The following is a 17,104-nucleotide window of genomic DNA, read 5'->3' as shown; positions in this document are numbered from 1 at the left end:
CCTGGGCTCAGGACCACCTGACCCACTGCCCCAACCCCAGCCTGGGGCATGGCTTCGATCCTGGCTGGCGCTCCAGGAATTGCATAGTGTCCCTCCCCACCACTGCTTGAGCCCATGGTCGCCAGGCACCTGCCTCCTGGGACACTGCTGGGACTCCAGGAACCCCTGCTTGCCTCATAAGGGCTTGGAAGGAGATGGGACCTGGGCAAACTGTGGAGAAAAGGCTCCTGACCTCGTGCCCCACAAAGGGGGTGGGTCCCTGCTCTCACCTGGGGTTCTGGCCTGACCCCACAAGGGGGGGTGGTCCCTGCTCTCACCTGGGGTCCTGGCCTGACCCCACAAGGGGGGGTGGTCCCTGCTCACCCCAGGTCCTGGCCTCTGACCCCCCAAAATGGGGGTGGTCCCTGCTCTCATCCTGGGGTCCTGGCCTGACCCCATAAGGGGGTGGTGGTCCCTGCTCACACCAGGGTCCTGTTCTCTGACCCCTCAAAACAGGGGCGGTCCCTGCTCCTACGCTGGGGTCCTGGCCTCTGACCCCCCAGATTTGGTTTTGTGAATGGAGCTCTTTGCTGCCTCACCCAGGCAGGAGGCCCCAGGCCATGGGAAGGTGCAGCCTTACCTTGGCCCTGGCAATCTGAGCCAGACCTCAAGGTGGGCTGGTCAGAGGAGCTGGCACACAGCTCCCTCGAGCTAGTGGCTGCTTCGAGGTATTCTGCTTGGTGGCTATGAGGCCCTGGGTAGGAGGGAGGGGCAGGAAGGAAGGCCCAGGGGAAGCTGCGCCAGGCCGCTGGCGCTCCCTGGGGGGGGGTCCTGAGATTCTGGTTCAAGCATCCTGTGTTGGGGTCTTCCTCGTAAAGTGCGTGTGGGGGCAGGCAGGTGGGGGCAGGGTGGTCACAGCGGCCGGGGCCCATGCAGGCCAGCGACCTCGGGCGTGAGTGGGGGGCTGTGGCTGCCCTTGGAGGCCGTCCAGTCACTGAGGAAGGCCTGGGCCGCCTTGCGGTGCGCCAGGCGGTGGGTGATGGAGAAGCCAGCGTTGCCCTCCAGCTGGGACAGGATCACCAGGACCTGCCTGGGGGAGGGGGGCCGATGAGGGCCTGCGGAGGCTGGGGGCCGCGGGGTGGTGGGGGGTGGTGGTGCGGGGGTGCCCACCTGTGCAGGGGTGGCACACTGTCCTGGGTGCGCAGGCTGCCACGCGTGGACACCACGTTGAAGCTGTCTGAGCAGTCGCACTGCACGTGCAGGTAAGACTTGGGGTGCCGGTTCTCCACCACCACGATAAGCCCCGCCCAGCCGTGCGTCAGGTAGTAGCAGGTCATGCCCTCACGTCCCTGGGTGCAGGTAGTGCAGGGGTGGGTGGGTGGGCAGCCGCCTCCCTCCCCCTCCCCCCTGGACCCACACCCACCTCGTGCCGCTCGCCCCTGCTCTCCGTGAGCAGGATGATGGCATCCGCCAGCGTGGTCGGCTGGGCCTCCACGGGCTCCACCATGACGAGTCTTGAGCTGTACACGGCCAGCACGTGGCCGGGCGGCTCCGGGGTGCCGCGTGGGACCCCCGCTGAGAGGCCGGAGACTGTGGGGGGCACTGGGTGAGGAGAGCGGGCAGACATCCCCGCTGGGTGCAGGCAGGGCTGTGCTGGTGTGGCAGGGCAGTTACCCTGCAGACTGGCCGGAAGGCGTGGGTGGGGGTCCATGCTGGGCCTGGGTGGGGCAGGGGTCCCACCAGCGGGCCTGGGTGGGGGTTGTGTGGGCAGGCGTGGGTCACTCACCCTGCACGGCCGGTGGGCCCGGTGCGGGGCCCCAGTGGTTGAAGGCACAGCACACCACGGCATACTCGCCAGGCTCCAGCATCACGTCGCAGTTGACAAACTTCTTGACTGCACGCTTGCTGTGGGCCAGCAGGCGGCCCAGGCTCAGGCGGCCACCGCTGCCGAAGGAAGCCCGGAACACCAAGACGCACAGGTCCAGGAGGTGGCTGTCTACCGAGTCCGTGCGCCTGCAGTGGCCCGCAGGGGTCACGGGTGGCCAGGCCCTGCCCAGCTGTCCCGCCCCTTCCACCCCACCCCACCCTGCCCTGGCCAGGCCCCACCCCTGCCGCCCCGCCCCCACCCACCTGCTGCCCTCCTGGAAGAGGGCAAACTCCAGGGACGCTCGCTCCAGCACCGTGAGGGCCGTCACGCCCACTGGCCCGCTGGCTGAGCTGGGGAAGCAGCCCTGCACCCGCGCCTCCTGCCAGTCCGAGTGCACCTTGCAGATGTCCACGGAGTCAAAGTACCTGGGCAGCAAGCGAGAGGACGGCCCTGCTGAGCAGCCCCCACCCTCGCTCCAGACATGGCGCTCATCCCTGGGCAGGGTAACCCCAGCAGGCATCCTGCCCATCGGGATCTCTTGGGATCAGTGTCCCAGAAGCCCTGGTCTTGGCTGCTGCCTGTGGACACCACCAGGGGGCGTCAGGCCGTAAGGCTGACCCACAGACAGAGCCCTGGCAGAAACACCCTGACCCTGTGCTGACCCGGATTCCAGGATGGACCAGGCCTCTGGTTGGCAGGAAGGACAGGCCAGGCTCCCCGGGAAAGGACACCGCATACACTGGGGCGAGCAGGGCAGCCATGGGGCCGACACTGGACGTGGCTGCCCAGCATCCAGTACCTGATGAAGTCGCTGTACTCCATCCAGAAGACGCCTTCGCTGCTGCCGTGCGGCATGAGCTCGCTCCGCAGATGCCCTGGCCAGTGCGGCCACTCGTCCGACCAGCTGCCGTTCCAGGAGAAGCGGCCCCACGGGTTACGAAGGCGCAAGAGCCTGCGGACCACAGGGCTGAAGGCCACGCCCCCGCCCCCACGCCCCTGCCCCCACACCCCTGCCACATCCACACGCCCACACGTACCTGGAGCTCTGGACATCACGGACGTCCAGGATGGAGTAGGCGTGGCGGGGGCGCAGGCCCAGGCTCTCATAGGCAGCATCGTCCACCTTCATGTTGCCTCCCCCACAGGAGGCGCCCATGAGGAACCTGTGCAGGTAGAGCAGCCCCGCTGACCGGGGAGCCCCTCAGTGACGGGCCTTAATGACGGGGGGCTGGGCTCACTCTCCAAGGGACCCCTGCCGGCCCAGATCTGCCTCCGGGGAGATGCAGCACGAGATGGGGGACCCTCCCTGCCTCTGGGAGACCCACGTGAGACACATGGGACTCAGGAAGTGCTGGCCCAAGAGCTCAGAGGGCTTGGGCTGGGGGACAGGCAGACCCAGGGCCTTCGGAGGCCTGGTGAGGCCAGCTGATCCTGCCAGCTCAGGGCTGCAGCTCCCTGAGGGGTGGGGCCACCTAACTGACCAGCAACAGCTGAGTGCAAGGGTCCTAGCACCAATGAGCTCTCTCCCAGGCCTGGGGTCCGGGACCCTCCCCAGACACTGGCCAATGCGTGCTGGGGCTCAGAAGCCCCCCCAGCTCCCCCCACCCGCCTGCCCCGGCTGCTGCCGCCATGTGCCTCTGTGGGGCTCACTCCACACAGCTCCATGAGGACACTGATGGTCATCAGCGGCCCAAGTCAGGACAGGGCCTTCTAGGTACAGGCCAACGGACAGCATCCTGCCTGCTGCTATCCTGCCAGGGCAGGTGGGACAGCCAGTGCATTAGAGGAGCCAGGCTCCAGCTGGGGTCAGCCCATGCCCGAGAAATCTCGTGAGACGTGGTACAGGTCAGAGGGTGCGGGCCCCGCCTCTCCCACTACTCCATGCCCCAGCATGGCCGCCCCTCTTACCCAGCCTCCTTAGAACTCAGCATTTTGGCCCAGATGAGGTCAGTGTCAACTGGTTCCTCGCGGGGGTTAGTGGAGCTGACCTGCAAGGCCAAGCTCTCACAGGGGGCGCCGGTGAGCGTGGCCAGGCCCTCGATGGCGCGCCCGGCCTGGAGGGCAAAGTAGGAGCCGTGCAGCTTGGCCAGAGCCTTCTCGATGAGGGCCACCCACAGCTGCTTGCGCTGAGCCTGCAGGGGGGGCTGGAGTTGTGAGGCCTGCTGCCGCCCGGCCCACGCCTGCCGCCCACCCCGCGCCCGCCGGCGCCACCTGGGAAAAGAGGAGGAAGCCGGCCTCGTCGCAGGGCAGCATGTCGTCCACCAGCACCGTTGTCCATGTGCCATCCTTGCAGAGCCGCACCTGGTAGGCGCCCTCTGCACACAGGCTGCGTGTGACCATCACCCGCTCGACCAGGTCCGGCCGCTCGGCCAGCACCGCCAGTGCACTCAGGAACCTGCGTGAAGTTGGGGCTCACGGAGAACATGGCCCGCCTGCCTGCCGCCCACTGCCCCCCACCCCCCGAGTACATGCCCCAAACTCACCAGCAGTTCCCCAGGAGCCCCTGAAGGATGTCTGAGGGCCGGAGAGTGTGGAACACGGACCACGAGGTACTGTGGTCCCTGAACACAGAGCAGTTGATCTCATGGGGCCGCAGCCACTGTCGCACACGCTGCTGGACGCTGTCGCCCGCGGGGAAGCCCACAGACTTGGGTCCAGGGGGGAAGCTGTCATCCACAAAGTTCACACCATTCTGCAGAGACCACAGCCACAGGCTCAAGTCAGGCTGGACGCACTGCCCAAGAGACCACCCTGCTGCCTGAGCCCCAGAGGAAGAGGTGGGCACATGTGTAGCTCCCTGACCCCTGTGGATGGCTTGGCCAGGCAACAGGTCAGTGGGAAGTATGTGAGCCCCAGGAAGAGGGTGCAGCGCCCAGCCTGTAGGCTGCGTGGTGGGCATGGGTCGCAGGGAGCCTGGATGGCCTCCCTGCACAGCCCACTGCACCGAAGGCCCCAGGAAGAAAAGTGGGGGGACCTGACGGGCAGGGCAGCCAGATCACAAGCTCCTGGATGGGCTGCCAGCAGTGACAGAGGGTAGCAGCATGAGCGGGGACGGACACCCTCTCCAGGTGCCCCTGGGGGTGGGTTATGCCCTGGGCCCAGGCCTCCTGCAGCTCCAAGGGAAGAAGGCATGAAGGGGCACCCCAACCCTGAGTTTCAGCAGGGTTTCTGCGGCTGTGGGAAGCACCAGGCCTGCCTGTTGGCGTGAAGCCGCTACCTGTTCCCACTTCCCTGTGGGGCCACCATCTGCAGGAACTCACAGCGGGGCCGAGGGGTCAGGACCACGAACTGTGGGGTCATGGACCCTTGTGGACACAGAGGGAGAAGGGCCCAGCACACTCAGGCAAGCAGTGACCTGGTGGCCCCACCCAAGTTCAGGGCCGGCCGGTGCTCTGAGCTTCGGGAAGAGGGTCCCACCCTCCCCCGAGCTGGAGAAGAGACAGTGGGGAAGGACAGACGATGCAGAGGGGCCTCACCTCCCGGCAGAAGGCCACAATGTTCTCCCATAGGGCCTTGGCCTCGCCCTCGTCCGTCTGCCGCCGCTTCTCCACGTGCATGCTCTCCCTGCGTCTCAGGGGCGCTGCGCCCCGGCGCTGGGTCACCAGGAGCTGGGGGGTGTGGCAGGCGGCACAGTGCTTGGCTCGGGGAGTGTTGAGTAGGGTGCAGGCAGGGCAAGCCCACTGGCCCAGGCGCTCAGACGGTGCTGTGGGAAAGAGGTGGCCAGCCTTGTGGGCCAAGCAGGGCCCGGGCTTGTCCGCGCTGCAGTCGGGGCATCGGGTGGGAGGCTCGCCGTGCTCCTGGAAGCCATGCAGCTTGGAGCAGCCGCACGCCGTGCAGCGGGAGGCAGCTGTGGGGTTCCTGAGTGTGCACTTGGCACACGACCAGGTAGTGAAGTCAGGGCTGGAGGGGCTAGCAGGAGTGTAGCGCACGGTGTCGCCGGCCAGGTCAATGACGTCGCTGCCCGGTGTGGCGCCACCAGCCTCACAGTGGGCAGGGCTGGCGGGACCAGGTGGGCGCAGCGTGGTGCCACCCTCAGCTGCCTCTTCCTCCAGGAAGCTCAGCCGCTTGCCCGACAGTAGCTCCGCCAGGCGGGAGGCCCCGGCCGCGGTCCGCCCCAGGCCCTGGGGGTGCCCCTTGGAGCTGGCAGAGGGCGAGGGCTGGGTGGCCTCAGGCACCGGTGGCTGCAGCTGGGGGGGCACCTCGCGGCGGCTGCGAGGCACAGGGTTGTTCTGGAGGGTAGGCGAGAAGGGGCTGAAGGGTGGCCCCCGGGGGGGCTCCTGGTCCGCAGCAGAGGGAGGGGTGGCATCGGCGCCTTCCCCGGGCTGGGGCGGGGCAGGCATGACGGGGAAGCCTGCGGGAGCCACGACTTCTGGGACCACCAGGGCCTCGGGAGGAATCCTGGGCAGCGAGAGTTTCCGCGGCCCCCCACAGGCCGAGCAGGAGCTGGCCGCGGGCGTGTTGTGCAGTGTGCAGCGCTGGCAGGCCCAGCCACTCCCGGTTGCGGCCGTGCCCCCCTCTTCCCCCTCCGCCACCTCCGGCCGCCCCCCAGCTGGCTCCATGGCCGCCAGCCCTGCCGTCCGCGCAGGCCCTGCCTCCTCCCTGCAGCTGCCCTTGGGCTCCGGCAGGGCCCCGTTGATGACGGGTAGCAGGGAGGCCCTGGGGACGGGCTCGGGGGCAAAGCCGCACACTTCGCAGGCCCCCTTGCCCAGGAGGTTGCGGAATGTGCAGCGGGTGCAGGGCCACTTCTGTTCCTCCACGCTGAGCCGCAAGATCTGGTCGAGGTCAGGCTTGTGCCGTGGGGCCTCGCAGATGGAGCACTGGCGCTGGCCGGCCGGGTTCAGGAAGGTGCAGCGTGCGCAGGACCACTCCCCGACCGCAGCCATGGGCCCGGGCGAGTGCGTGTGGCTGCAAGGGAAGGCCGCGGTCAGTGATTTTTGACAAGGGTGTCAAGATTATTCAATGGGGCACAGACAGTCTTTTCAATCAATGGTGCTGGGAAAGCTGGGTTTAAATGCTAAAGAATGAGCCAGAGCCTTACCTCATGCCACATTCAACAATTAACTCAAAATGGATCAATGACCTAAACATAAGAACGAAAACTATAAAACTCTTCGAAGAAGAAAATGTGAGTGAATCTTCATGGCCTTGGATTTGGCAATGTATTATTAGATATGACACCAAAAGTACAGGCAAACAAAGGGGAAAAAAAAGAACTTCATCAAAATTAACAACTTCCGTGCTTCAAAGGACACCATGAAGAAAGTGAAAAGATAACCTACAGGAGAAAATATATGCCCATCATCTATTTCTGATCAGGGTCTAGTATCCAGAATATATATAAAGTTCTTATAACTACACAACAAACAACCTGTTTTTAAAAATGGGCAGAGATGGGGACTTCCCTGGTGGTCCAGTCATTAAGACTCCGTGCTCCCAATGCTGGGACCTGGGGTTCGACCCCTGGTTGGGGAACTAGATCCCGCACGCCACAACTAAAAGGTCCCACATGCTGCAACTAAGACCCAGCACACCCAAATAAATAAATAAGTATTATTAAAAAAATGGGCAGAGGACTTGAGGAGACTTTCCCCCAGAGATACATAAAAAGCCCATGAAAAGATGCTCAGCACCAGCAGCCATCAGGAAAATGCAAATCAAACTAGTGCAAGGTACCACCTCACACCCAACAGGGCAGATGGTAACAGCACTGGCGAGGATCTGGAGAAACCACAGGCCTTCCCTACATTGCTGGTGGGAATGTAAAATATTACAGCTGCTTTGGAAAACAGTTTGATGGCTCCTCGAAAAGTTAAACAGAGTTACCACAATTGTGACCCAGCTATTCCACCTCTAGGTATATGCTCAAAGAATTGAAAACTGGTGTTCTTCACAAACACACATCCACACATGTTCATGGCAGACCTGCTTACAACAGTCAAAAGGTGTAAACAACCCAAGTATCAATCAATGAATAAATGGATAAACGAAACATGGAATATCATTCGGCAACCAAGAAGAACGAAGCACCAACACACACCACCAACGAGCCCCGAAAGACACAAGAGGCCACACGTGGTGTGATTCCATCCACAGGAAATGTTCAGGACGGGCAAACCCAAAGGCAGAGAGGAGACTGATGGTTCCTGGGGGCTAAGGAGGGGGGTGGGAGCAGGGCTCTGGGAGCCTCTGGGGTGGGCAGAGCTGGCCCCGCAACCCGCCTCTTGAGGACTAACCTGGGTGCGAGGGGCGTCCACACTCCACACACACAGTCTCCTACCCTGACTGTAGCTGCTCTGCTTGGCAGAAAATTCAACTGTTCTTTATAACAAGGCATGAAGCTTGGGCTTCTTATGGTATGTTTGTGCCAAATCCTTCAGGAAGAAAGAAAAGTTCCCTCTTCTAAAAAAACAAACAAGGGACTTCCCTGGTGGTGCAGTGGTTAAGACTCCACACTTCCAATACAGGGGGCCTGGGTTCGATTCCTGGTGAGGGAACTAGATCCCACATGCTGCAACTAAAGATCTGCATGCCTCAACTGAAGATCCTGCATGCCGCAACTAAAGATCCGCATGCCTCAATTAAAGATCCTGCATGCTGCAACTAAAAGATCCCACATGCTGTAACTAAGACCTAGCTCAGCCAAATAAATAAATATTAAAACAAACAAAAAATGTCCCCCAAGCAGCGCAACTGTTCCTTGGCCCAGAGCAAACTGTGAAGCCGCCTTCTCGGGCGTGTGGCTGAGACTCACAGGCTGCCCACAGCACCCAAGTGGGTGGACGGGCCCTGGGGTGACCAGCACGGGGGTGGGGCCTGGCCAGGTCAGCTTTGGCCTTGGCTTCTGCACTACCAAAAGCCTAAGAAATCTGCCTGGAGATGACTGGAGCCTCCCCTGCTGCTCCCCACTGACAGAAGGGCCCACAGTCAAGGCGTGGGCACATGTGTGCCCACACAGACACACACGTGCACACACACGCTGGATCCCAGGCAGCCTCCACGTGGGCCCCAGGCTCAGTCTTTTGCCTTGGGTGCCCCACCTGGCCTGCAGAGCTAGTCTGACCCTTTGTGGACCACCTGATCCTGGCAGGGGTGTCCAGGGAGAAGACTCGGGCCCCTGCCCCCAGCACAGGACAGGTGGGCCTGGGGCCCTCCTAGGACACACCTGCCCTCAGCTCCAGGCCCCTGGTGGTCCCAGACATGCTGAGCAGACACAGGAGGGGGAGAGAGCCCAAGTCCCACCCACTCTCATGACCCAACAGCTGGCCAGTCCCTTGGCCAGATGAACATGAGTTCACACCCAGGACACACAGCAGGTGACACCTGGAGGCGGTGGGAGCTATGCTCCCTCAGGGACCCCTGCGGTCCACACCTCAGTCCGCACCTCAGCGTCACCAGGTGGGCGGAGATGAAGTGGCTCTGGGGTCAGTGACCAGGTGTCCAGAGGAGCCCTGGGCCTTTGCCCCCACCCCCTCAACTACCCTGCTCTGGTCTCCACACACAGGGTCACCCTCACGGCCACCCTGATGCGCTGGGGACCCAGGACCTGGATCCCTAGAGTGTCCGAGGGGAGGCCAGAGCACCAAAGCCTGGAGGTCAGAGACCAGCATACCAAACTCCAGGACACGGGCGTTACTACACACGACAGGAAGGCCAGCCAAGTGGGAAATGGACACCAAATACCTGCTTTGCCCTCAGTTCTCTGGGGCTGCAACACTCAGCTCTAATTCAAAAGGGAGGTGATGGAAGGGCCTGGGACACGCAGGGTCTGCAGGAGCCTGGGGACGGCCTTTTCCTCCCCATAAAAGCTGAGAGGAGTAAGTGTTGTCCCCACTCAGGGACCTTGCTCGGTCAGGCCCGCAGACCCAAGCCCAGGCTCCCAGGCAGGATGTGGCCACCTGATCCTCTGCTGGTTCTGAGGTGCACGTGGGCCCCTCCCTCTAAGGTCATCCTCAGCCAGCCTTGGGCTGTCCTCTCCGCCTCTGTGTCCCCAGGGGAGGCCCGAGCTCATAGGTGGTGGATGCCCGTTACTCCTCAAGGCCTCGCGGCTCCTGGCATGGCTTGGGGGTGGGTGTCATGCCCAGACCTGGAGGCTCTTCAGTGAAGGGTGGGCTGCATGCGGCGGGTGTCCACACGATGCCCGGGGCCCATGAGAGCAGGGGAAGAGTCAGCCGGACCGTCCGCAGCTGCATATCCACGTGTCCAGGTATGGGTGTGGAGAGGGGTCCTGGCAGCCGGCCTTTCTGCCCCTCTTCCTGCATCTGTGGCGCCCAGCCCGCCCGTGCCGCTCCTTCTAGTGTCCATGCTGGGTGCCTGGATTCCTCAAGGTCACTGGCAGCTCTTCCCACAACTTGCTCCCAGGGGCAGACAGTACCTGCCTGGAGTGCCAGGCCGGATGCGCCAGCCTGCGGAGAGGCTTGGCGGGTGGCCAGAGAGTGAGAGAGGACGCTGCCCGCCCAGGCCGCTGGCTGGTCAGCGTGAGCCAAGATCCAACAGGCACACACGCGCTGGGGCACAGGGTTGCCACCTCTGCTGCTCGCCGCAGCCCCCCCGCCCCCCGACCCAGTAATTCTACCCCTGGCGATTTATCCTGAGGACATAAATACGCAGAAATAAAATGACACGTGTGCATGGAGAAAGGCGTGAAGAGGTGCACCAGCCACTGGGGATAAGCTGATCAAACCAGCATGAGCGACCACCTCAAACCACCAGGAGGCCAGGATCAGAACCGCGGGTGGTAACAGCATTGGGAGGGTGGGGAGAAACCAGAACCCTCCCTGCCTGGCTGGTGGGGATGGGAAACACTGCAGCCACTGTGGAAAACAGACTGGCGGTTTCTCAGAAAGTTAAACATAAACTTACAATAAACACGAGCAACTCACTTCTATGTATCTACCCAAGAGAAGTGAAAACACACGTCCATGCAAAAACCGGTACACAAATGCTCACGGCAGCAGATTCATAAAATCCATGGGCAAAGAACCCAAATGTCCATCAACTAATAAGCAGATAAACTCCACACAGTGGAGCATCATTCAGCCATAAAAGGAGTGAAGCACTGATACTACACCGTGGATGAGCCTAGAGAACACAATGCCCGGTGAGAGAGGCAGACACAAAGGTGTGAGTCCCTTGACGTAAAACGTAAAATGTCCACTTTTGGTCTCTGTGGCAAATCCACAAAGACCAAAAGTGGATGAGTGATTTCCAGGGGGTGGGAAGTGACTGCAAATGGGCAGGAGATGGGGTCTCGGAGATGCTGTGAAACTGGATTGTGCTGATGGCTGCACAACCGCACACGTGGACTAAAAGCACTGAGCCACACACTTAGGAGCGGAGGATCTGGCGGTAGGTTACGTTACACCCCAATAAAACACGTCACTGTAACAAGTGAACTGAGGCGATTTGCTAACTCCTGGTCCCTGCCACCATCTGCTTCCCAGCACATCCCTCTGGACCTCAAGCCCTCATGACTCCATCCACTAGGGTAACTCAGACAAGACCACTCATACTACCCCTGAAGCCTCCCAGGAGGCGGGTCCTGCTCCCACACGCCTGCTGGCCACCTAGACGGTGAGCTCAGGACATGCGTGGGGCCCACAGACACCAGGAAACTGTCCTGCACAAGTGAGCTGTATCTGAGAGAAGTGACAGCCAAGGGCGGCTGGCAGGGGCCTTCGGGAGATGGAGGAGGGTGTCTGCTACCCACTAAGTCCAGGCGTAGGGGCCCAGAAGACTGAAGCTACCTCTGGCTGGAGGTCCGTGGACCCTGAGTGTCTGCTGTGCACCAGGTACCTCTCCCTCCAGTGAGGCCGCAGGACGGGGCAAAGGCAGGGGCGTCAGTGTGTGCGTGGCTGACGTCGGAGCCCAACCCACCCAGACGTGAGCAGGGGGCACAGTGCCCGGGCTGCCCCACCCCCGTCATACCAGCACCCCAAGGGGAAGCTCTCCAGGTGATCCAGGGCAGCCTGGGCGGGTCTGAGTGCAGCCAAGGCTGCAGCTGGTGGGAGCTGGCGTGTGCAGCCTTGCCAGCGGGGACCCACCCCCCCCCCTGCTCCCTTGCAGGCAGCCACATCAGAGCAGGGTACCACGCACGGGTGGGGGGCCAGGGCAGGGCCCCCCATATCCCATGGGAAGCCAGCCAGCATTCTCGGTGCATGCTGTGCCCCTGCCCCTCCCCACCCAGCAAGAAGCTCCAGCTCCAGCAGACAAGCAAGCCCCGGGCTCAAGGTGGGCTGCAAGGGTCCCGTCCCAACCACCTCCAACCAGCCAGGCAAGACCTGCAGCCCAGCTCCAGGAGGGGCTGGCATCCCGGGCCTTCTCTACTGAGTGAGCAACCCCAGAGCCTCTCAGGTGTCTGGGGGGATGTGAGTTGCCAGAGGACCCTAAGGAACAGGGACCCCACTTCTCTGAAAGTCCCTCTGCCGAGGAAGGGGCACCTGACAGCAGCACCCGCCCCTCAGGGTCCCTTGGGGCCACGCCGTCTCCACCTTCTTACCTTCGGGCCCGGGGGCGTGGGGGCTGGTGCTGCTGGGGGACCAGGGTGTTGCCCCAGACAGGCCCCCCAGGGCCGCTCCTACACCAGCCGGCCGCTGCCGGGGGCCCTGGGTAGGGCAGTCCCCTGGGGAAGCCGTGGTCCGACTCGGTCTCAGTGGCCAGCGAGGAGGCGGAGCTCCCCATGGCCCCTGCGACAGTGGCCACGCTGAGAGCCGGGCCTGGTCACATGTGGCCGGCGGCGGCTGGCGAGGTGGAGCATGGAGGAGGGCACCCACGCAGGAGACAGGGCGGCCGGGCTGGTCCGAGTCACACAACAACAACAGAAATGACACAGAGAATAAAGAGAGAGAAGAGACAGCGTGATTCACAGGCACCAAGCCCCCCAGGAGCCCAGGGAGGTTCCCAGCACACAAGTGGCCTTGGGGTGGCAAAGGAGAGCCCAAAGTAGGGGTCCCCACAGCCAGGGTCCCAACAGGGCTGCAGCCCCGGCACACAGCTCGCCTCCGCCCTGGAGTGGCACCCCCTCTCTGCTCCCACAGGGGAGGAGCGGCTGTGCCACGGTCGCTGGCCAAAAGGATATCAGCCTTAAAAGAAATGACTTAGGGCTTCCCTGGTGGCGCAGTGTTTGAGAGTCCGCCTGCCGATGCAGGGGACACGGGTTCGTGCCCCGGTCCGGGAAGATCCCACATGTCGTGGAGCGGCTGGGCCCGTGAGCCATGGCTGCTGAGCCTGCGCGTCCGGAGCCTGTGCTCCGCAACGGGAGAGGCCAGAGCAGTGAGAGGCCTGCGTACCGCCAAAAAAAAAAAAAAAAAGATTTAGTGGATATTTAGCCGGAGAAAAGAACAACAAGGGAAGAGAGCCCAGCGGGGCAGGCGAGCCCTGGCAGGACGGCCTCTGGGAGGGGCACTGGGCGGCGTCCAAAGTCACAGGGAGGTGCAGTCACCACCATGGCCCTTCTGGAAGGACAGCTCCCCCCACCCAGAGATGGGTGACCAGGGAGGGACCCGGGAGGCTGCCCACCTTCCACGGGGAGGCCAATGGGCCCAAGAGCATCCGCCCTGAAATGGGAGGCCAGGTGCATCTCAGTTCAAATAAGGCAAGTTCCAGTCAGGTTCAGGAAAGATGCCTCGGCCAGGCTCTGGGCCAAGGTGGGCGTCCAATTGGCTTTTTGGCCAAAGAGGTGACCAGCAGCCCTGCCCCCACCCCCAGGTCCACCGTCACCCAATGACACCCTTCTCCCAGCTTCCAAACAAGTCCCTTGGACACAGGGGCCAGCAGCAGGGGTGGAAATGGTGGACGCGTCCTTGCACGAAGGCAGGCTGGAGGGCGCCCAGGCCTCTGAAGCACTGGTCCATGCTGCGTCCAGGGGACACGGGTGGGGATGCCCACACCTGAGTGGCTAGCAGCCCACGCAGCTCTGGAGGCTGGAGGGGTGGGAGAAGTCTGGGCCCCTGCCCCATAACAGCTTCAGTCAGGCCAGCTGAGGCCCCTGTAGCAATACCGTTCACCTGGACCCTTTCCTCCAAGGGACATGGACAGGATAGAGCAGCGTAGGGCCCGAAAGGCCTGGAGATCCCCAAAGTCACTTACCACTCAGGCCTCCCCTGCTCAGTACGACCAGAGCTGACGGTGGGGGCAGAGGCCCCAGTGGCCTTTAAAGCCGACACTGCCCACCTGGACCCTGAAGGGCTGAGGCTCCTGCTGACAGGAGCGCCGTCCAGTGGGAGCATCACATGAGCCTCAGGTGTCATTTCTAACCCTCCGACAGCCACGAAAGAAAGGCAGGACAGGTAAACGGAATCTCTGTAGCACATGTTACAACACCCAACACGTCCAATGTGCTGCCAGGTCAGTTTGGAATCAGGATGAAACCCGCGTGAACCACGTACCACCTATGTTGAGTTGAGGTCCTTCCTCTACTGTGGTTGATGCTCACCTCCACGAAGATGGGCCACACTCCAGGGGCAGCAGCCATGCTTGCCCAAGGTTTCCGTACTGGGCTGTGCTAGAGCACACTCCCAGTGGTCACGGCCACCTCAAGCAGGGTCACTCAAGACACCTGCCTCTCCCATGATTATGAGTCGGACACCACAACAACTAGAAGAGCCCCCAGGCTCCTGAATCCCACTCCACATAGGAACCCTTCGTGGGAAAAGAGCCCAAGCGTTTCTGACACTCCCCTTTCACAGCCAAATCCGGAGCAGGTGAGGGCTTGAGCTGAAGCTGAGCCCAGTGAAAGGTGTCCATGGAGCAAGACTACTCAAGCCTGGGTCCAGGCCGGTGTCCACTGTGAGAACAAAGGACGGGTGGGGGTAGACAGTCCACCTGCAGCCAGGTCAGGGCTGGCATCACGTGTGCCTGATGCAGGCAGAGCCGAGGGAAGAGTGAGGACACAGCCCTGCACCTCCCGGGGGCCTGTGGGCCTGGCTCGCTGGGAGGAAGGAGCACCAAGGTCCTGTGAGGACCCGCCTGCTCTGCACCGACGCTCTTAGCCTCGGGGGACTGAGCGCTCAGGCCTGGCACAGACACTTGGGGTACCGCATGTGATCAGCACACGAGGCACCAAGCGGGGCCAGCTCTGCATCCAAGCCCGGCAGCAGCTGTACCCCACGTGCCAGCCTCCCGACACACCTTCAGGAAACTCCGACCCTGCAGTCAAGAGGGTTGGGGGAGGGTGACCTGGAAGGGCCTCTCTGGGGAGTTCTGGGGATGGCAGCACCAACACCCCCACACCCTGCTCGGCCCGCCGGGGTGATGGGGAGCCCTGGCTGCCTGGCCCAGGCCCTGTGCCCCCGCCCCGAGTCAGGTCCTTTCATCCATGCCTTCTTGCGTCCTTCACTCACTCACCAGCGCCCAGGCCACCTGGGCTCCGATGGCACTGCCCAGGGCCGCTCCCTGGCTGCTCTGTCTCAGGAACACTGCAACATAATCGCGTCTCCCGGCAGAAGCCTGGGCTCAGACGCTGCCAGCCTCCCGAGGGCCCGAAGGGTGGGTGTGCCTATCCCACTGCCCAGACCAAGCCAGTGCTTCCTTGCCCTTGTTCGGGAACTGCTTCCCTAGATCTGAGCGGGATGGTGGCCTAGATCTGGCCTCAGGGAGGTGCAAGCACAGGGCTATGGCAGCCCCCCACCCGGAGTTACCAACACTCCCCAGCGGCTGGGGACAGCAGGGGACCCTCCCCCAGAGTGACAAGAGCATGAAGGGCCGGACGAGGGTGACGCCTCCTCAGAACTCTCTCTGCGTGGGACGCGCCTGTCTTGGTGGTGGCAAGCCGGGTCCCGGGGGTGACGCCCCACGGCCTCACCCAGCTCACCTCGTCCCACTGCCCTCAGGGCACTTCCCGCGGCGGGTTACCCGACTGAGGACTAGGGTTGAACCAACACCTGGCAGAGGCTGAACCCCACGTCCAGGGCGGGGAGGCGCGGGATCCTTACTCCCTGTACCCCCAATGCTCCGGGGGCTCCCGTGAGTCCTGTGGGCATCAGCACAGGCTGCCCCCGCTAGCCTGCGGGGCGCACACACAGGGCACCAGAGTCCCGTGGGACAGCCAGGCTCTGCAGACACGGGCCGCCTGACGATGCTTCCACATGCGTGTACACGCTTCGCCCAGCCGTGTTCACGGTGTACGTGCCCGACGCCTGGCTGGTTTGCCACGTGCCAACTGCACACCACCTCCCACCCAGGGCCCCGGGCGGAAGTCTCGTTAAATCTCATCTCATAGGGCTTCCCTGGTGGCGCAGCGGTTGAGGGTCCGCCTGCCGATGCAGGGGACGCGGGTTCGTGTCCTGGTCCGGGAAGATCCCATGTGCCGTGGAGCGGCTGGACCCGTGAGCCATGGCCGCTGAGCCTGTGCGTCCGGAGCCTGTGCTCCGCAGCGGGAGAGGCCACAACAGTGAGAGGCACGCTACCGCAAAAAAAAAAAAAAAAAAAAAAAAAAAAAAAATCTCATCTCATAACGACGGTGCTTTCACAACTGCAGCAACCCCAACAGGCCGCCCCAAACCAGCCCAGACGGGGCATGGAGGGAGAGCAGCCGTGAGGGGACCCCAGGCTTTCCCAGAGCATTGCTCCCTGTGCCCGGGTGCCCCAGCTGCACCCACGAGACGTGAAGCCTGGTACTCCTGCCTGAGGGAGGGACAGGCCAGGACAGTGAATGAACCCACCTACGTCCCTTCCAGAAACCAGGCTGGGACAACACCCCCCACCCATGCCAGGAGGCCCCTGTCCCAGCACGGGAGGGACAGCATCCTCCCACGGCCACCCTCGAGGGGTCAGGCGCCCATATCAGCAGCTCAGGGGCCCAAACCCGCAAGGTGGGAGGGCAGTGGGGTGCAGAGTTAGGGGCTGGGCCACTGGGGACGTGGTGGCTCTACCTGGGGAGCACCAAAGGGACAACAGACACAGTCCAGGAGACATGTCTGCCTTGCAGTGTGCCCAGAATGCCGGGACCACAGCCCCAAGCTTCAGGGGCATGGCGGCCTGCAGGGCTGTGAGGACCAGGGTTCTGAGGGGGGTGCCCACACCGCTCCACTGCAGCCGTACAAATCCACGGTGCTTGTGCCTGGGCTCTGCTTTGGGAGGTGAGGCTTCGTGGCAGGTTTGCCAAGAGCACATCCACCCAGAGGGCATGCCCTGTCCCTCTCCTGGAATGGTCTGGACTCTGGCCCCTGGAGCAGCAGCCCCAGCCCCCAGGCTTATCTGCAGGAGCCAGAGTCTGTTGGAGAGCGGTGTCGACCGGCCACATGGCTCTGCCTGCCACCCCGA

General features: G+C 62.9%; 1 protein-coding gene across 3 annotated transcripts; it reads right to left on the bottom strand.

The window, feature by feature from the left end:
- Positions 1–891: 891 nt before the first annotated feature.
- Positions 892–12,523, bottom strand: CAPN15 (calpain 15; the record flags this gene model as incomplete). 3 transcript variants are annotated; one of them, XM_079718615.1, is made up of 12 exons in its annotated part: positions 892–1,069; positions 1,150–1,328; positions 1,403–1,697; positions 1,762–1,992; positions 2,110–2,271; positions 2,646–2,798; positions 2,884–3,009; positions 3,755–3,978; positions 4,058–4,241; positions 4,330–4,538; positions 5,323–6,751; positions 12,342–12,523. In XM_079718615.1, 12 exons carry the CDS (start codon positions 12,521–12,523, stop codon positions 892–894), a joined length of 3,552 nt encoding a protein of 1,183 aa, XP_079574741.1. The 3 variants fall into 3 exon arrangements, with proteins under 3 accessions (XP_079574741.1, XP_079574742.1, XP_079574743.1); XM_079718616.1 differs by having other exon boundaries at positions 1,403–1,569; positions 1,766–1,992; XM_079718617.1 differs by lacking the exon at positions 12,342–12,523 and having other exon boundaries at positions 4,390–4,538; positions 5,323–6,729.
- Positions 12,524–17,104: the final 4,581 nt, after the last annotated feature.

The sequence above is a fragment of the Hyperoodon ampullatus genome, assembly GCF_949752795.1.
Source record: "Hyperoodon ampullatus genome assembly, chromosome: 14".
In the NCBI taxonomy this organism is placed as follows: domain Eukaryota; kingdom Metazoa; phylum Chordata; class Mammalia; order Artiodactyla; family Ziphiidae; genus Hyperoodon; species Hyperoodon ampullatus.
The sequence above is the reverse complement of the archived record's forward strand: the minus strand, read 5'-3'. Positions and strand labels throughout refer to the sequence as shown.